The 20812-nt window shown below is 43.1% G+C and overlaps 1 protein-coding gene across 4 annotated transcripts in view; it reads left to right on the top strand.

The window, feature by feature from the left end:
- Positions 1-20812, top strand: part of KLF7 (KLF transcription factor 7) — a 65375-nt gene that overhangs the window by 16530 nt on the left and 28033 nt on the right. For all 4 annotated transcript variants that reach the window (XR_015773124.1, XR_001331273.2, XM_014249608.2 and 1 more), the window contains one exon: positions 14138-14750. Coding sequence is in view for 2 of the 4 variants with exons in the window: in XM_014249608.2 (XP_014105083.1) it covers positions 14138-14750 (613 nt within the window). In the remaining 2 variants the exon portion in view is untranslated. The remainder of the gene's footprint in view (positions 1-14137; positions 14751-20812) is intronic.

The following is a 20812-nucleotide window of genomic DNA, read 5'->3' as shown; positions in this document are numbered from 1 at the left end:
GTGCAGACAGTGGGCAGTGTCATATAATTTGTTCTTTTTAATTTTAGTCTGTCTAGACACTTCTGCAGCACCCCTTTCTGGAAGAACTTTGTGCCAGCAGCTCTGAAGCAGAACCACACTTCTCTGGTGAGAAAAGCTTACCAGACACAATGTGGAGGTGGGCTAGTGTGCTCAAACTCAGCATCTTTAACCTTCTTGGTATATGGTTTGGACTTGATGGTTTCAGTGTTTTTTGGTGGAGAGGTGGCAGAGGGAAAGAACAGCAGGTTTTCTTCCCAGTGAAGAGGGAGTGAGTCTGTAGTTTTCTGGTTTTGATGATGTGTTGTCCCATATGAGTGCTGGAGAAATGTGGCTGGTGCAGATGCACCATTTCTGTGGTAGGGTTTTTTTTCCGGCAGTGGGTGAGACCTGTCTCACCTTCTTGTAGGTAAGAAGGTATTTCTTGTGGTTTTAAGGGCTATTTGTCAATCTTTTGTTTATTATTAGTCAGTTCTTCCTCCCATGCCATTACTAACACTTAGTCTTTAGCTTCTCTGATATATTTTCTCCCAATCTGAGTTACCTGGCATATAGGGGTGATACCTCTCTAGCTTTCTGCAAATTTGTCACCAGGCACACACAGGACCTAGTTTTTACAAAATTCTCAGATTTGTTGGCTGTGGTTAAGCAGGTGATAGGCTAGGACTGTTTTTCTTCACCTTCCCATTCTCTTGCCATTCCCGAATTACCAGGCCTGTCTGTAAATGTGTTCGTCAAGAGCCAAACACAGAAAGGCCATAATTCTGGCTGGGGCTCAGGAGCAGCAGCAAGATATATGTATGTATCTATACAGAGAGATATGCCTTTTTGCTACTAATATTTCTGTTTGAATCCAAATGTGCTTAATTGCTAATTCTCATAATAATTTTGAAAAAATTGCTAACCATTAAGTCCTGCCTTCTGTTGTTAACCACCTACATTTGTGTCTATACCCAGCCCCCACAATGAAGGGTATTCATGGCTGCAGAAACAAAAGCCTGAAGATAGAGATCCTAAGTTGTTAAAAACAAAATTTATTTTTAAGAAAACCATAAAGCACATACTATTTCTAGGATTCCACCCAAGCTTGATCAATACTAGTGAAGCAGAAAAGCTAAAAAAGCAGCTCCCAAAAAAGCAGCTTCCATGAAAATGGGTAAGAGATTCTTTGTGCAGGCTTAATGATTTTGAGAGACGTTTCCCCTGTGAATTGTTGTAGGAGTTTTCACCCCTTCCCCCACTCTCAGCAGAGGCAAGAACATATGACTATCCTCGTGTAAGGCAGTGCAGTGTTAATAATGCTGCTGTATTGATCAAATTGGGCTGCTTTCTCACCAGGGACATCTCGGAGGATTTATTCTGACTCCTAAGGCTGTGCCTCCCAAAGTGCATTTTCCAAGCCTTTCACTAGGCAAAGGGTGTGCTGTGCTTGTTGTCTAAGCCTGCAGGAGCAACATTTTCAAAAGATTTCATGGTGTCCCGTCATCCACTGCCTCTATCACTGCTTCTCACAGGGCTCCCACCTCACTCCCACTCACAGCTGGATGTGGCTCAAGTTCAAAATTGCATTATGGCAAGATCCAGTTGTTTGCCCTTGGAGAGCACCTGGACGAGCAGCCACTGGTTGCTGGAATGTGGATAAACACGGGGTGCCAGGAACAGGAGAGGCTTCCTCTTTGCTTAGAAAGTGAGAAAAACCTCAGTAAGAAAGCAGCACAGAAGGGAAAACATGTGCAGGATGGTTTTATTTCTCCTCCTGTGCCCTCAGCTGATATTCATGACCTTGTTAAAAAGATCAGACTGCTTCAGAGACTGCACGTGGTCATTTTTAAGTGTAGGGAGAAACCAAATGTGGCTTTTATTTTTCCATCTGATAAATTGCCAATTGCAGGTTTTACTTACAGAACACTCTGAGTAGTCTGAGAACACTATCACCTTGATATTATATTTATGAGTAAAAATGGTATGAGGCATAGAAAGCTCTTAGCTCACATGTAAAGAGGACTTTTAATGCAGTTTTTGCTTCCAGGAATGCATCATTACTTGTGGCAGAGAAGGGACACATTAGCAAGCTTGACAGGAGGACTAAAATGCCTAGGGGTACTCGGGGGCTTGGAGGAGCAATTTGATATCATGCTTCTTTGACAGGTGTCAGGAGCGTGGTGCTGGGTAGTGATGGGACATCTGCAGAGCAGGGAAGGGTTAGAGGCGCTTGAAACGGAGGAAATCCCTTGAAGCTTGCTGTAGTGATGGTCAGAGCACCTTGGAGGTGCTCTGAATAGAGCCCACATGTTCAGAATTGCTGCAAGGTATCCTGCTGGGGCTCAAGAGTGACAACCAGGTCACAAGTCATGTCTGGAAAATTATCCTGGATGCACAGGCTGCCAGTAGTGCTGACTATAGCTAAAGAAACACAGTTTGAGTGTGTTAGGGTCCCTCTCTGAGTCCCAGTTCCTGGACTGCAGGATCTGAAGCAGATCCATCCAGGAGCCTAGGCCACCGCAAGGCATTAGGGCTTTCCCCTGAGCTGATGCCGTGCAGCTGCTTGGGAGGTGCAACTGCTTGGGAAGCTAAGCACTTGGGAAGCAGAGCTGGCTGGAGGTGAAGCAGCAGAGTACTCACAGGAATGTCCTTGCGAAGCAAAGACTCAGCCTGTGGCTGCCATAAAGGCTACCTTTGTATGTTTATAACCAAAATAAAATTGCAATTCCTGAAAGCTGTAATTTGTACTTGGAGGAACATAATGTTTATGTTTGCAGTTGCAGGGATTGTACCAAAGCATGGTGACAGAGGTCTGCAGTGTTTGGATGACAAGAGCTGGCTGCAGACTCCACCTTTGAGGGCTACTAAAAACCAGCTTTAGTTAAACAGTGTTAATGATAAACAAAATGCCAGGAAGGATTGGCTGTACCATGAGAGGACCCCTGTCCTGTAGTTGGAGAGGCTGTCCTTCCTTAGTTCCCACCCATCCCCTTCCTGCAAGCCATGCCAAGGAATCTGGCCGTAGTCTTCCAAGCCATGACATTGGAGACTTCCATCACATCTCAGAAAGACAATAGAGGGAAGGAGTGATATAAAGCCAACCCATAAAGTCAGGCTTATCTTGGGAGATGCTGTATGGACTTCAGTAGACTGGAAAAGGGAAACTGGGGAAAATAGGATACTTAAGGTAAACTAGCTACATTTTTTAAATATCTGAGTTGGAAATATGCCAGATAACATGTTCACTGCTGGGCTTATAATGACTACAATATGTTTCCTCTTTTCTTTGTTGGTAAGTGGGTTTTGTTTTCTTTTTGGAGCATGGTGGGGGACTGCAGTTCTCTGCAATGCATTTTCAGTACTGAGCTGGAGCTTTTTGTTGTGGCTTAGTGGGTAATGCTGTAGTGCTATGAACATGACATCTTCCAATTCCTGGCATCATCATTTGGGCCTTTTCCTCTTAGGGAAAGATGAAACGTTGAGTTTCATTAGGTTTGTTCAAGGAGGATACTTAAGGATGGGGCTGGAAAGCTGAAAGCCTCACAGAGAGCCTTTCAGCAGTGTGTGTACAGGCAGAAGGGACGCCAAGAGCCTTGCCAGTGGAGAGATGCCTTCCTATGGTATCACCTCTGCAAGTTGGTGCTGAGTGTTGTGCTCACTGATGCACCTGGAATTAATTTGGGAACCCTTCCAATTAATTTTAGGGGGAAAGGTGCCAACACAAATGAGTCAGGGTCTGGTGTTTTTCACAGTATTCTCCAATACATTTCCAAGGATATTTTGCTAGGAGAAACAGAAGGTTTAAAAGAGAACCTGAGAAGGGACAGTGACTTGCCTTGACTATGAAGCTCCTGCCCAAGTAAAGAGTGTTGCTCAGGAAATGCAGTGTGAATAAAGAAGGGGAAAGTTGATAGGAAAAGGGAGGTTGAAAATTAGAGCCTCTCTGAGGTCCTGGAGGCAGACAGGTTTCTAAGAAGAGCTTAAACAGTTTCTGTCCCATCCTTGTCTTTCAGGAAGTATAGACCTTCTCCTAACCTGTAACTACTGATGCTTTGTCACAGCACCCAGCCTCTGCTTTTCAACAGCCTACTTAGAGTAACAAAATACCACCTTTTGGGCATCTCTGCATTGTAGTCTCTGTGGACTGCTGCAGTATGCAGGTCTTATGAAATTATGTCACAATGGCTTGTCATATAGTGACAAAATACAGGCTTGTGCATAGAAACATCTTGAATTAACCCTGGTGGTTTCTTGGATGCTGGGAAGTCATCCTATCTTCCAGGAATGCCAAAATATTGCATTCCTTCTAGACTATTTTCTGGCTGCTTTGCTATTAATAATTTTTGTCCTGAAATAGCACTTTCATATTGCAGCATATTAAAATCATAACAACGGGGTGGGTGTCCACAGTCAACAGACTGAAGAAAGTGAGCCAGTGTGCGAGCTGTGGTTGTGTCAATTGGCTCACAGAGGTGTGCTGACTCTGAGCAGCTAGGGTCTGACCTGCTGAGCTTTCTCAAGTCAACAAATGGCAGGGCTCTTAACAGGATCTCCTGGCTTCCCATGCCTTGTGCAGTCAGTACTGTACGGCCTGCTGGGAGCTGACATGAGGCTGATCTGTGATCCTCTCACAGGGAGTGAGCAGTGCCTCGTCCAGTTCTGACAGCGCACCTTGTGCTGCTAATGATATCCACAAAAAGCTGTGCCAAATCTCCTCTCTTTTTTTTAATCTAATGCATTTTGAGGATACAGATCTCAGATGCCTGTGAGCGGCTGCCTGAGTTGCTGCTGAGCATTTGAGCCAATACTGGCAGGCTCTTAACCAATGTGCTCTCACAGATTGCTGTTAAAGAGGACCATGCTGCTTTTATCAGGGTGTGTAACAGCCTGAGTCCACTGCCTTTGAGATTTTGAGGCTGATCAAAATCCCTGGTGGCTAAGGGTTTTGGAACAAGAGCCTTGGCAGAACAGTGTAGAAATGAAGAGCAATGGAAAAACACCTCTGACTGTAACATAGCATCCTTTGGAAGGCACCTGGCTTTAAAGGGAGATGCACATTTACTTGCAATGGGACATTCAAGCACGAAAGATGTTGTTTCTGTGCACAGATGATGGAAACTCTGGCCTAGAAGTGGCAGAATCAACTTTGTGGATACTTCATATAGATGACTCAAACTTTAATAAAAGAGAGATAGAGAAAAGAAACAAATCTAAGCATCAGGATGTCTGAGAGTTGTTGTTTTTAAATTCTTCCTATTTTCCCATTTAGGTCACACTGTCCCTAATAAAGTAGACGAGATTTGAAATAGAAAATAACCATCTCCAGCCATCAAAAAACATGTCGAATTCCGTTTAATGTAAGCCGCAGAGTTAAGTGGTGCTAATCAAGAGCAGCATTTCATGGATTTTGAGTGTTGGCAAGGTCCCCAGCTGATGTAAACAGGAACCATGAAATCAGGGCTGCTCTGTGCTGATTTACCCCAACTGAGAATCTGGTTGTGCTTCCCATCTCTTTGTTTCTAGTCAGATTTTTTTTTCTTGGTGCAACAGCAAAACTCAAGTCTGTTGTCTTCTCTTTTCCTTGCCCAGATTGGCGTATTTATCACAGTAGCACACACATCTTCTTGTTCTTGTAAGATAACAAATTGCCCAAATGATTAAAAAGAAATCAAAGAAAAAAAGTAGCAAATGGCTTTTTGTAAATGCACTTGGACAGTTGCTGTGCTCCAAATAAAGTCTAAACTTCAGCCAAACAGCCCACTGCCCCCCACATGGATGGAGGCAGGCTTTGGTCCTATATGTTTATTATCGTTTAGAAATGGTATAAATGCTCTTTTATTCTTTTTTGTTCTGCCCTTATTCTACAACACATTCCCCTCCTGCTTCCTGTTTCCCAGACAGGTCCCCACCTCTTCCTCCCCACAGCCAAAAATAATACAAAAGGGAACATACAAAAGATTTTTTGAGCCCTGAGATGTGATAATGAATGGGCGTCATGTGCAGGGTAGACACTGTAGTCCCAGCACAAAAATGTTGATCATGCAAAGTCAGGATGAGGAATTGCACATTTTGGGTTAGGAATTCAGTGTTATGCATCCTCTAGTTTAATATGTTTTTAGGTCACGGCAGATGAGATGACTCACAATCCAGGACTCTTACAAAGCGTTCCATATATTGAGTGTATTGATCACATCTCCAGGTTTGGTTTAATAAGCTAATTGTGACAGACTGTGCTTATGAATGTGCTGCTGCGTGAGAGTGTGCAAACACAACTGCTGTGTACGTTTGTGTCAGCTGTTGAGTAAGAAATGTTCAGATAGCTCTGTATGTTAATAAAATGTCTCTATAGAATACATTTTTTCATTCATGAACCTAACCAGAGTAATTACAAGGAATCCAATTCTGCTATGTAACCCCCCCTGCAATACTTTCTAAGGATGAATCTTAATTGAGGATTCAGACCTAAAATATTGCTCTGCTTTGTACATTCCACAGTCATCAGCATTTGCTCTTGCGTATCCATTTCCTGTGAGAAGTTTACCATGCTCTGGGGCATGCTTTGAACCTGATCCTTTGATTTCAGTGGAAGCTAGGACTGACAATTCAAGGAGTTAATTGTGCTTTTTTGCTGTTTATAAAGCAAAACCAAAGCTGCTTCCAAACTGGGCAACAACAGGTTAAATACAGGCCTGATGAAGTTTGGAGAAAAGTTTGCAGTGAGGGCCACTAGCCAGCTCACTCAAAGCCATCCAAGGTTGTTATATAAATAAATGCTCTCTTCAGAAACATTTTGAAGCACTCTTACTTTATATATAATTTTTCAAATGGTCATTGTATGGCTACTTGCTGTCTTGACTGTATGGCAGCATGCAGGGTATGTGGTGGTGTACAAGCACACATGGCTTTTATTATATTTTGATACTAGCACAATGGACTGCTTGCACTTTTGAATTCTTGATTTGGCTATCCTTAATCCTTTGCTGACATTGATGCTATTTTTTGTTGTTGTGACTGGTCGCAGATATTTTTTCTGTCTTTATTAATCGGTCAAAAAATAACAAAAGCCCTCCAAAGCCCTGGTTCAGTGTTTGCAGATTTCTTTCATCCTTTTTTTTTCTTTCTATCTAGATGCCTATCAAATTCAGCCACGCTTAGCTGCAGCCCTTTGTTCGGTATCTCATAACCAGTGCACTGACATTCTCTATGCTTAAGGCCCAAATACCACAGATTTTTAGGGGAAAAAAATTTGCTTATCCATTCAAAAGAATATTTGTTAGATAAAGATGTATTTCATTATCACCAAGTTAGGGAACAAAGCCTTATTTAAACTGCTTGGTTAGACTTACAGGTTCAGACTTTTTTTCTATTTGAGACATTCGTTATCACCATTTCTGCTGGGGAAAATTGGTAATTTATGGTAAAGTTGATTTTGATCTTTTGATCTTTAGAGTCTGATTAAAATCTTTGATAACCCTGGTTACATCTTACCCCAGAGCTACAGGAAAATTAATCATGTTTATATGGAAGTAGTGATTCTGTTCTTTATATTCACATTTTTACTTTAAAATTATCTTTGCTGAATGCAGTTGAGGCTTCTGATTTTAGCATTTCTAACACTCTGAAGAAGTGTAAGAGAAGATCCAGGGAGAAAGCCATCTGAATCATGGTAGGAGAGTTTATTGAGAGTGCTGTTGTGCATGAATAACAGTGAATGGGCTGGTTTGGCTAAATACACTTCCTTAACAGTTCATTCTTTGGGCTGAGACCAAGAGGGAAAATGGGCACAGGCCATTATTGTATTGAAGAAATTAGCAAACAGAGACTTTCGTCCTGTGTAGGGGAGTCAAGAATTAATAGACTTGTCCATTTGAGACTGGTGGCCGGTGTGACCCATTCAGATGGTGTTAGGGAGGACTGGCCTGATGCCTCAGTTACCACAGGGAAACAAATCTTTGCATATCATATGATTATTCTTTGCCAGATGTGCCTGTCCCTGCTTTTTGCACTTGGCAAAAGCCTGTTTGTTGAGCATGCAGTTAACTTCATTTCCCTTGTATATACAAGGGATTAGGAACATGCATACAAATGTTTACTGCAAGTTAGCTGTCAATAAGTATCTTATTGTTGTATGTGAAAAGTGGTTTTAGCTCTCTTTTTCCCAATGAACTATATAACACATAGGCAACATGTGCTGTCAGGTGACTAGTTTTGTCTTAAAACCTTTGCAATAGAAATTATTTGTTATTGCCTGAAGCTTTTTCTTATATATGTTCATTTCAGGCTGCAGTTTTCCATTTCTCCCAAGTGTATTTTGCAAAACTACTTATTTTAATAGTAAAACTCTGTTTATTTTATTCTGTCCCAAATGTTAAGCTTCTGATGTGCTGCAGCTTTTTCATGACTAGCAACTGCCCGGTAAAAGTTGCCAAGAGGAAAAGCTGGAGGTTTTGGCAGCTGGGTGGGAACAGATGACAATCTTGGACTAGATGGGCAAGAGTATTGGGCTTTGTTGTTGTTGTTCAGGAAGTAATGAAGGCTTTTGGCAGTGGGAAGAAGATCCATCGTTCAAATCTTGTTTTAGGGTTAAGGATAAAAAAATAGCATGGCATTTCAGGGGAGGCATGTAAGTTTTGAATCTCATATTCCTCTTAACTTCATGGCTGCCCCACAACATCCAGTTCAATTTCTGTCTGTGGTATCAGCAATACTAGTGTCAGTGTCGCTCAGAGCTTTTGCTGTTCTGCTGCACAATGAAACACTGATAGTGAGTACTGACCTTGGTGCCACTGTTGGCTGAGTGTGAGTGAATGGCGACGACACTGACCTTACTGTTACTGTTTTGGGTTGTCTTCAGTTGAAGACAGTTTCTCCTCCAATGCAGCCTTGAGATTTTCACTGTTTTTTAGAGATGAGGCCCTTTTTTTACATGCCAGTGGAAAGCAATGGGGTCATGATGGAAGCTGAAATTTAGCCTTCACTATTGCATGTGTAATTCTGCTTTGCTTGTGTAAATTACAAAGAGAATCCTTTCAAGTATTGTAAACAGACCTGGTAGATCAGACCTGCTTGTCAGCCACATTCAACATTTTCATTTTCTGTCACAGCCTGATCTAAGTATCCAACTTCCTAATTAGGTTTTGGATAACTTCCAAGTTCAGTGCTTGATGTCCAATTATATCTGCAGTAAAATGGCACTTAGAAGTAACTAGCACTTCCAGATAAGAACTTCTTATGATCTGCTAGAAAAATTCAGAATCAAGATATTATAAAATACTTCAGCATCAATAAAACAGAGGAAGCCAATGAATATATTGATAAAGTGCCTTCCCTGCTGTTCTGTCCTCAAATTATTATAAGTGTTTGGGTTTTTTTTTTACCCATGTTCCAGGCAATATTGTCCTGTATTTACCTGTGCAAAGCATCCAGAAGTTTAACTGCCTTAAAGACTTCACAACATGGGCAGGTGCTTCTCAAGTGATCTGTTATTTTTCAAAAGTCTGTATATATGGGTGAAATTCCAATACATAACATGGCTATCAACCAAAACTAGATCTTTGCATTTCATTGGAGCAAGTTTAGATTTATACCCTGAGAACCAGGATTATATTTTGGTTCATCAGGTGGAATTAGGTTTTCCAGAGCTGTCTGGACCTGAGCCTAGATAGCAAACTTGTGTCCCTGCAAAGGCTCCTGGCCTTTGGGCATGCCTTTCCCCTGTCATTCTCTAAAAGGGAGATACACACTGCTTTGAGGCTTGGCACATTGATGATGGTGGTGGTTCCAGCTAGAACCTTCCTCCTGATTCCTCTCTGGGAGAGGGATGAAGTCAAACATCAGGATCATGAGTGGTGACTCCAGCTCCTTCATGTCTGGATTTTGAATGTTTTGGGTCAACTTTAACCTGGATAGCTGATAGACACCTTAAAATATAGACTCTGAACCAAATCAAGTATCTGCAGGTCTAGGTGGGGATTGCAGAGTCTGAGGTTCCTCTTGTTGTTGCAGTTAGTGGCAAAACTGTCTTGATTTCTGCTGGCTGTAGAGTTCGATGAGTACTAAGCTCTGCTGAAAATGATACAGAAGTATCACATCTCTGCTGTCAGAGGCACACGTTGGATTTTCCGTGTGTTTGATTTCATAGTGGTGAGCATACTCAATGTGTTTCATAAATAATCTTTACTTTCAGTAAATGAGCTTTAGAGGTAAGAATCCAACTAGATTAGAGGTCATACCTTTCTCAGTTGACAAACGTACCAAACACTCAATTTTCCTGGACAAGTGCTACTTCAAACTCTGAAAGGACTAACAAGAAGTAGGTCCTTACCAGGCATAGAACAGCTCTACAGTGGCTGTCTTGTACTGTCTGAAGGATCTGGTACTGCACATGGAGGTGTCATGGTGTGTAGTTTACATGTATTCTGCCACTCCATGTGCCCCAGAGGACTTGGATGATAGAATAATATGGGGAGCAAAGAGATGTGTTGAGTTACTGGGAGTGAACACAGCATTTCTTGCAGGTGATGGAAATGTTCCTCTGCTGGGGAGGGGAGAACTGGGGAATTTTGCAATTGTATCTGAAACTGAAAAATCAGAGGAAGGCCTTGACAGACAGGATTGTCCACATGCCAGACTGTTGTCCTTTTCTAACTGGCTTACTTCAAGTAGGTAGGGTCTCACAAAGTCACATCCTATTATTTGTCTGCCATGAATTATCATTTCTTTTCACTGGTTAAATTGAGGACCAAGGTGCAAGGAGAATGGCCCTCATTAATCAGGACAGATGGGTTGAATTAGTAGGTTACACTTTCTTATACCTAGCCAGTGGAACTGGCTTGACAGCCAACAGCAGTCTAATGGATCTTCTTCTTTTGCTCCTGAAGGGAGCCATCTTCTTCCCTTTTCAATTTTTAGAGTCTTTACTGCTGTGTATAGTACTGGCACTGGATAAGGAAGTTTAATACCCACCATGTTGCCTGCAGTGTAGCAAGTGAAGGGTAGTGGGACTTCGTGTCACATGTGACATACTCCATCTGTTACACAAAGCTCCCTGTCTTGCACAAGTGGTGAGAAGCTGGATGTCCAGCAGAACTTTGATAAGAGCATGACAAGAGCAGCTCACTCCTGTCTGAGATATACTTGAACTATTTTCTGACCAGGCTGCTGGTGGGATATCTAGAGGGTAGACAGTGGTCAATATCCTGCTCCTCCCACAAACAAACCCCAAAACAAAACAACAAAATAACCCCAGTAGTTTTTTATGTGCTCAGTGGCAAATAGCTTTGTGGGAATGGAGACCAAAGAACTTTCCTGCCCCTCCTGGTGGTCCACCAGCCTGGAGTGGGGACCTTGGTGGTCTCAGCCTGACTGGTTTCTCCAAGTCAGAGCTCAAGACAAGGTGGTGGGCTTAGTTTGCCTAAAAATTTTCATGCCAGGGCAAGGAGTGAAGAAAGCAGGCTGGTTTCTAAACCCTTCCTCACCACTCCCTGGGAGATTTGGACCACAAGGAGAGAAGGTCGCATAAGGTACTTGGCATAAGCTGGGAAGTGCATATGGGGAAAGATGCTTTGTTTCTGCCACCAAGGAAAAGTGCAGCAGCAGGTAGGGCCCTGGCGGGAGGTAAGGGAAGGGCTGTGGCCATAACCCCTCACCAGGCTTTGTCTGCCATGCAGATTAGGTGCAGGGCTTTTCTGGCTCAGCGTTGCTAGGCTCTTCCCTGCTATTGACGTGGTGGAGAGGCTGAGGGGGGTGGGTGGGAGGGACTGCATTACATTGTTTCTTTGAGTTGTTTTTCTCCCCCCTTCTATGGGGAGATGGGCTTGATCCACTGGTTTTGGATTTCAGAAGCAGAAGGCAAGACATGACCAGCTGGTGTCTTGAAATGGCACAGGTGCAGTGGCTGCGGGAGGGGGGAGCCAGGAATAATTACAGGTTTGTGAAGCATCAGGCTTTGCCTGAAAAGGGCTCATCGAGAAACTGCTCTTTATGGAAAATTAATGGTGAAGCTGGAAAAACTGTCAGGCCCACTATTGTTGTCATGGGGTAGTGATGCCTTAAAGGAGCAGCACCTCCTGCTCGCTTCCCCTCCATGGGCAGCCCAGAGCTAGCATGCAGCTTTCTGATCCCACTGCAATTGAAATTTCATGTCACTGTCATCAGATTTAATGGCCTTGAGTCCTTGTCTCCGTGCTGCTGCCCTCCCTCTCCCCCCCCCAACCTTTCCACCCCTAATTTGTGATTATGCTTGCTCTTTCCTTTGGAAGCCTTTTATTTTATTTGGCCCCTAAACTTGTTTCTGCCCCATTGCATGAAGGCTAAGTGGACCAGAAAGCCCAAATTACATGATGTGGAGAACGCAAAAGCATTGCCTCTCCTGGTGGTGGGGGTTATTACTGAAAGACTGTGTGTCATGTTGGAAAGCTTCTCCCAAAACCCATTAGGATTTATTTAGGGAGAGACCAGATTCCCTTCTAAAGCTGTTTCTCATAGTCCCAAAAATGCACCTTATAAAGAAAATGGAAAGGTTGCTTAAGGAAAGTACAATTAAGTGTCCCACTCCCAGGCCTGTGTGCAGACAGTCTCATACCTCTGAATATAACATACATGCTGAAGCATAGCGTGTCTCATCTTCATATATTCTGTTCTGTTGCTTTCTGTCCATCTCTACAGCTCAGATCTCTAATCAGCAATTATTTTAAAAGGGAACAACAGTGTGGCAGATTTTGTTGTGAACTTGAAAGTCATCCCACCACACAGTATCTGCAACCAGCAGTGCTGCTTCCTGGGAGCTTTGAAAGTAATCTCAAATGACCTGGCAGTTCCTAGAGAGCCATGAGTGGGACCTCCTTACATTCCTGTTGATGGGACCTTTATACTCAGAAGGCAGAAGTCTTTCTATCCCCTCTGGTCATATGAAGCTTTAATTTCTTCATCAGATGCTGGACTCGCCAGATTGAGATGTAGTTGGGTCACCAGCTCCCATAGATTAAAAAATTTTTACTAAAATCCCCTTCCTAATATTGGTAGAAGTGTTCTCTGAGGAGTAGTTCTTAGAGGTTTCTAAAATGTATTAGTTAGAATGTCTCTTTCTCCAAGCCCTGTGAAATCACAGTGGGTATTAAACCAGCCGTCCTTTCAAGCTGCAAGAAATGAAAAACAGTGCTAATAAACTCCATTAAAAGCTCCTGAAACTACAGCAAATGGTTCTCTATAAACAATAAAAGTTTATAATGTTGGCTGTGGAGGACACTGGGGCAGTGCTTTGGTAGCTGAAGGCTTTATTTGGGCAAGCTCAGGACACTTCATATTAAGGTACATTCACGTAGGAGGCTCATCCCATTCTTGTGCTGATGATCACTGCTGTGGAGGTGCAGGAGCAAATTTTAATGTGGCAGCCTCTTTGACTTCAACTTCACCTACTTTTTAATAAAGAGGTGTGTGTATGTTTGTGTACAAGTCTGGTGTCCTGTATATAGGAAGCTCCATTTGACCAGACGTGCCAAAACTCCCTCTAAAAGTGACAGTAGATCCCCTTTTTTCTGTCACTTTTCCTTCTTTCAGGCCCTTGAAACAAGCTGTGGTCTCACTGGAAGCTTTTCTTCCTCCTATCTCAAAAAGCCACGCTTCAGATTTGTACTGTTTAAAGAAGATTGGGCCCCAGCCAACTGCACCAAGTTAAATTTGGAGAGAAAGTTAATGTTTGTGAAGGAAGAGGAAGCAGTTATTTGGAGAGGTGACTTTTTGTTTGTACGTGGCCAAATGATGAGTGTATTAGGATAGTTTCATATGGAAGTGATTGTCGGACAGATTACTTAAAGTTGAGAAGGCCCTAGTACTCATGGAACAATGTACAGACTTTAATGGAAATGTAGTGGATGCTTTCTGGTTGTTGTATCTTCACTTCTAGTGTAATATCTGCTGCCATATGTGGGTTTTCGCAGATTATCTCTGAGTGGCCTCAAACAAGTGCCAAATCCTCATGTCTCCCAAAGTGTGACCATCTCATGAGAAGATGTTGGTGTTGATGAGTGCTGTCTTGGAATGCCTCTGGACCATGTTCTCCTGCCCTCAGTGGCAGCTATGCTGTAATATCTCTCTAACAGAGGTTTCTCTTCCTCCCCTCTTCCTTTCCCTTCTGCAGACATGCCTGGAGTTGGAGCGATACCTTCAGACTGAACCGCGGAAGATCTCTGAGACCTTTGGTGAGGATTTGGACTGCTTCCTTCATGCCTCCTCAGCCCCAGATGCAGAGGACCATATACGACGGCTGGACCCCATCCTTTTGCCAGTGGAGACCAGTACATGTGACAAAAGCACCAACATGGACATTATCCTCTCCCGTGACAAACTGCTATCTGAGACGTGCCTCAGCTCGCAGTCCGCCAGCTCTTCCACAGAAGGCTACACAGCTGTCAACCAGGCCCAGCTCAATGCAGTGACCTCATTAACCCCGCCTTCGTCTCCGGAGCTCAGCCGCCACCTTGTAAAAACCCCACAGACTCTCTCAGCAGTGGATGGCACAGTGACGTTGAAACTGGTAGCCAAGAAAACTTCACTCGGCTCTGTGAAAGTGGGTGTAGCAACAGCAACTGCGGGGACAATAAAAAGTGGGCAAAGTGACAGTGAGCAAGGAGGTACAGGGACAGAGGCATCCCCAGAAAACAAGAAGAGGGTTCATCGCTGTCAATTTAATGGGTGCCGGAAAGTTTATACAAAGAGCTCCCATTTAAAGGCTCACCAGAGGACTCATACAGGTACTTATGTAGGATGCTTCTCTCATCTTGTCTTCCTGACACCTACCTGTAACCATCTCCTTTTATTCTCATTTAGAAAAAACCAGAAATCTCTTCTGAAAGTCCAAGATTCTGTCTATGAAACAGGGCAGTGGAAAATATGGTAGGCCAGCAAATGTACCCATTATTCTGTAGAACAGAGGAGTTCACCATCTACCATTAACCTGTTGGGGTTTCATATGTCTTATGTGGCTTGATGCAGAGTAATTTTAGGATATCTAAGAGATGTAGATGTATCATTCATGTTAAAACTATGTGCGTGTCACTTTGGGTTTTTGGCACTCCCTTCCCCAAGATGACTTTAAAAATGTAAGGTTTAGTCAAATGTTATTTTCTTCAAATAGAAAATAGCATGGGTAGGTTTTTGGTGCCTTTTGTATGGGAGAAAGAGAAATGTGTTTCAGATTTTAGATATGTGGTTTAGGAGTAATCTGTGCATGAGGCAGTGTGTGTAGATGCAGACGTGTAGGCACGCAGAGGCCTTACCTTCGTATACACATACCCTTCAGATACTCATGATCTTGGACTTCTCCAGTGCTAAAATATAGTGAGAACAAATAAAAGAATGACATGGAGTTTGAATGAAATGGTGTAGTTAGAGAGGGAATAGGATGTATGGATAAATGTGAGGCTGTTATTTTGGGTAACATTTACAAATGCTGCATATATATATATGTGTGTGTGTAAGCTGGTTGAAGCATACTGAATTGGCTTAGGCTGGCTGTTCAGGTTCCCTCCTCTCATTTCTTCATAGTCCCCAGCAGCTTTTCAGCTGCTATTCATTGGCATTAATAGCTATGCAGTTCACACACGTTGCTGCTTTGTTCTAAGCTTCACACGTGATGAGAGATGATAAATTCCCATTAGCACTGTCTTATCATGTGATTATTCTTGTTTCCAGAGGGATTGCTATAATCAGTTTTCTCAATTTTACTGTAAAATGTGTGGTCTCTTACAATAGCTGCACAATTAGTTCACGATCTTATCATGCAGGCAGATTCCTAGAAGCAAGGTAGTTCTTGCAAGGTAGAAAATAACACGTTGGGCCATTGCAGTAAATCAGATAAATATGTGGGTTGTTAAGAGAGCTGCATCCATCACATACTGGGCAGCGCTGTAAAAGTTACATGGTCTGAAGTATAAATCACAGTAAGACATAAAAGGCATTGATCTTTTTATATGGGCTTTCTAGTGCTTTTACTGGGGATAGCCACCTTGCCAGGAGTGACCTCACCTGTGATTCAGTGATTTGAAAGCCAGTGAAAGTAGTACAGTAATTTTAAAATCAGCATCAAGACAGTCAGAATGTTGGTTCCTTGTAGCACCAATGCTGCTGTGAGGGCTTGTCCCTGCTGGAGCTGGCCAGTGGGACATTCCAGCCAAGGCTTTCCAGCAGACAGTGGAGCTTCCATGAAAGCACAAATGATGAGTGTGAGAGCTATTGACCCAGTGATCTTGTCTGTTCAGATATGACCCCCATGTTCATCCTCAAGCTCAAAGTGATGGGTCTGACACTGCCTTTCCTGAAGTTAGTCAGGGATAGGACACAATAACCTGGAAAGAGTGAACTTGTGAAGTTTTTCTGGTGTTGTCACTCAAATGGGATATGGACAAGGAGTTGCGAGGAGCACTTGCAAAAACTGTTAATCTCTCTGCATCTTTACCCTTTGGTGTCAAAATCTTGTAAGAGTTTGCATGCTTTTGAACCCAGCCTTAGGCCTGGTTGAATTTTCTGGGGCCAAAACCTTTCCCCTCTAACATTACCACATGGAATGTTACATTTTACAATTAATCCATGAAGAGAAACATTTCTCACTGGCCCTGTGATCTTTCTGTTGAATAGCCTTGGATTGTGTGTGGTGCCATGATGTGCTGAGCCTTCCCATCCACAGCAGTGCTTGACGTGGTGAGAAAGGCACATCTGCTTTGCTGGCAGATAGGGAAGACCTTTATCAAATGATGTGGCTGCAGCTGCCTGGGTGCAGAGCCCAGATCTACCATTCCCAGCACTTCACCTGGTGGGATCAGTACTCCTCTGGTCTTGCCTGTTAAACCATCAGTGGTTTAAACATCCCTGAATTATGGGAGTGTTTCTGTTTCCGTTCACCATGTCCTGAGCAGATAGCATAGGTTGTTAGGAAAGCAGGAAGGCAAAAAACAAGAGGGAATACAAACCTGGAATGATTATCTCTCCTGTTCTAACAGCTGCAAAACCACCCTGCCCCTGCCATGTCCTAGCTGTGCACAGTTTTGTAGAAGGCATGGTTTCTCTTTGTGGTGAGGACTGAATACAGCGTTCTTGTTAAAACACATCTTTGATGCAGAACCTAGGAGCAGGAAACCTGTCTCTCACTTTTGTCTGTGGAAAGCAGGTAGTTTAAATACCTGTGAACATTTGCATCCTGGGAGCAACCTGAGTAAATCAAGGGCACTTTAGGCTTACCTAAACAACTTATTTGAGTCTGGAGCACAAAGTCATTCAGAGCTCTTCACACTGCTTACATGCTCAGTTCCCTAAAAACACACTGACGGTTGGATGCCTTGAATGAGAGCTGGTACAATCAAGACATTTAATGGGTTCACACTGACCTCTTCAGTGGGGCTCCCCACAGGGATCTCCTGCCTCTGGTAAAAATATGGGACAGAGAGGAGTAGCTATGGATATTTGGGACTGAATTATAAATGTCAGGTCTGTGTGCTTTCCCATGCAGACTTCAGGGCATGGGACAAGGAGCCCTTTTCTCCATGGGTGCTTTGTTTTTTTCATGCCTGAACTGAATGTGCTGTGGGTTGCGAATGCACCCAGCAGTGCCAATGGCTAGTAGCCACTTGGCTTAGTCTGTGGCTGAGCCAGAGGGTCAGAAATGATTGCAAGATATTTTCCTTTGGCTGGTGGTTTGTTAGTGTGTCGTGCGAGAGCAGTCTGCCAGTGTGGGCTCTGTAAACGGGTGTGAGTGCCCCGACAGACAAAGAGCTCCCAGTGTGGGGTTCACAGGCAGAGAGGCAGATGTGGGCTGGTCACTCAGCTTGCACGTGCAAAGTCCACTTGCGGGATCAAAGGGATTTACTGCAGTGCATGAAAACAAGAAACCATGGGCTGGGGCGCGGGTGAGGGGTGGAAGGCAGCGGAAGGAGGTTGCATTCCTTTCCTTCATATGTAAGGCTGACCAGACAGACGCTGGCTGCTGTTCCTCGCTGCTGTGTGATGAGCCAGGCTGGGCTGCAGGCAATGCAGGCTGATAGCAGCTTGCTAGATTGGAAACAATCCTCTCTTGGGGTTTTACTTTGCTGGGAAGCCCAGGGACCCCCACATTACACTTGGGGCATCTTCCACATTACTGTCCCACATCTCATCTGCAAGAGAATCAGAACAGCACTATAAGGCCCATCAGTGGTTGAAGTGGTTATGAAACCACCTTCTGGATGACCTTTGGAGAGGGAAAAACAATCATCTGTGTGGGAGAGAATTTAATCTGGAAGGGAAAGGGAAAAACACTGTCTGTATGGAAAGGGAAATGAAAATATTTGACTGAACTCAAAGCAATCCGGGGCATCTAAAGTTAAGGGTGTGTAAAGTACCTAAGAGCAGTGGTGGGACTGACTGTCGGAGTGCAGCAAAGAAGCCCCTCAGGGAAGAAATAGCAGCTGGGCCTGTAACCAGGAGGAAAAGGTGAGCTGTAGGTTTGGAAAAACCACACTGCCAGTGTGAGGGTAAGGTAAAAACATCTAAAGAAGGAGCAACCAGGACTGGCATGGTAATTCAACCCTGGCACATTCTCTCACAGTTATTCGTGGAGCAGACATCAGTGCAAACAATGGTATTTTCTCTCTTTTGAAAGAGGAAAATTTTCATCCTGCCTTCACACATGCGTGGAGATGAATTGTCAATGTAATGGAGAGTGGAGAGGAAAAGAATTCCAATGAGCCAAACCCCATGTATAATCATCAGTACTTCCTAAATTAGAAAACAGGATATTGCTGGAGAGCATCTGAATGCAAATAAGTCTAAGGGTGAGCTGGCCTGTGACCTATGGAAAGATTAGTCATGGGATGTGACTGTGTCTCCCAGATCAAAGACTGCTGGAGATTTCTATCTCCTGACAAAACCATTCCTATCACCCTTCCTTGCAATAATGTGCAGGGGAAGGTATAAGATGGCATGGATACTTTCTGACTGGGCATGATGCATCACATAAAAACTGCCCAGGAAATCCTTAAGATTGGGACAGTGATAAAAAAATTACCTTTATGAGGTTCTGCTAGGATTTGCATTTTGTGAGTATCAGAATATTTGCTTTTTTTAAATTTTATTTTATTTTATCCATCCAAAACCACGATCGGAATCAACTGAAGCTCAAGTCTGAGAAACAACAGTTGGGCACCTCACATCTATCTTTAGGTTCCTAAGGGCTAAAAAAGTGGGAAATACCAGTGTAAATAGATGTTGCTAGTCTACATGAGATCTTAAGATAGCACTTCTTCAAGTGGGGTTTGTTTCACATTGTCAGGACATCTTATTTTAAATTATATAGTTCTTTGATTCAAAATGCTGGGTGAGAGTAACTGAAACAAACAAATACATCCTACAGGAAAACAAAGTACTACATTTGCAAAAAAAAGATGAGACACATGGGAGATTAGAAAGAGCATTAACAAACAGAAGGTTTTTGAGATGGCATATAAAATAATAGAGAAAAACTTTCCCCAAGTATTGGAGATGAAAGAGAAAATATCTGGAAATTATTGGACGGGACAAAGCTGAGGAGACTAGGCTGGATGACAGATAAAGAAGATTAATACAAAGTAAAGGAATACAGAGAAAATAAAGGTTCTGTGTCAGTGGCAGCACATGAATGGGAAGCTTCATTGCTGTATTGTTTTAGCGTAGTAGCATCTGTGAACAGAAAGCCAGTGAAGAGAAGGAAAAAGCAAGTAGCCAAGCACAGCCCCAATTCTGCAGGATGCAAGACTGAATAATGACGTAGGGAAAAGCATTTGGGAGAACAGTATTGGTAGCATAGGAGAAAGCCAAAGCCCAAGATGTTTTGCAGTACAGAGACCCATAGCTTTGTGGTGAGTCCACAGCTCTGTGTGCAGGACTGAAACCTGCCAAGGGGACATGGAGAGACATAGAGGATCCTGAAGCTCCACTGGCAGCAGCTGAAGCAACAGATGAATACACTGCTGGAAATAAGAGCCAGGGAATTGAAGGAGGAAGGGTATATGAAAGACCTTCATTTAGGGCTGCATTTTTTTGGGAGTTAGCCATTTGGAAAGATGTGTTTTTGTTGTGATGTTGGACTTTTAAGAAGTTTTTTTTTGTAAAAACAGAATAAGTCTTTATCAAAGCTGATTAAAATAAGCCCAGTTTGATCCTGAGCTCCTTATAATTTTCTGATCTTGAAGCCTTTTAGCCATTTGGCAAGTTTGGAGGGGAGTGTTGTGATTTCATTGTGGAGAGTTACAGCCTCACTTCATTATTACAGCAAGAGCTTAGACTTAGGAAATGATCTTTAAGAACCATCCAGGCAGCAGGAGGATGACCCCTGCCAAAAGCAGCCCTTGCCATTTAAAACACCAGTAGTGTTCATCCATAGCTTAGTTGTCAATACCTGGATTATCAGTCCTGCATTTCTGCTCCATCATTTTCCAAATCAATAGCATGGGACAATCTTACTGTTTGGGTTTGAAAATGTAAATAGGTGTTATTTCTTTGTTTGTTTGCCATGTGAGACAATTTCTGGCACAAGGTAGACCTAGAAATTGATGTTTTCTGTCTGTTCAGCAGCTGAAGGAGGGCAAGTGTAGGTGCCTCCAAGTGTTACAGCATTCTGCCTTGGTAAGGCACAGAGGAGCCTTCTTGAGTTTGTAATTTAGTGTTTTCTTTATACCCATCCATCCACTCCTGAGCCCCTGTGAAGCATCCAACCAGTAGGCAAACAATAGAGATAACAAAGAGTCTCAAACAAAAACCCACCCATTTGTCTTCTGCCAGTTTCCCTTTGTGTTGTTGCTGTCCCACA

The sequence above is a fragment of the Pseudopodoces humilis genome, chromosome 8 (genome assembly GCF_049639895.1).
Source record: "Pseudopodoces humilis isolate 2021_Gansu_Grassland_sample_001 chromosome 8, ASM4963989v1, whole genome shotgun sequence".
NCBI classification, from domain to species: Eukaryota; Metazoa; Chordata; class Aves; order Passeriformes; family Paridae; genus Pseudopodoces; species Pseudopodoces humilis.
This window is presented reverse-complemented; position numbering and strand designations above follow the sequence as displayed.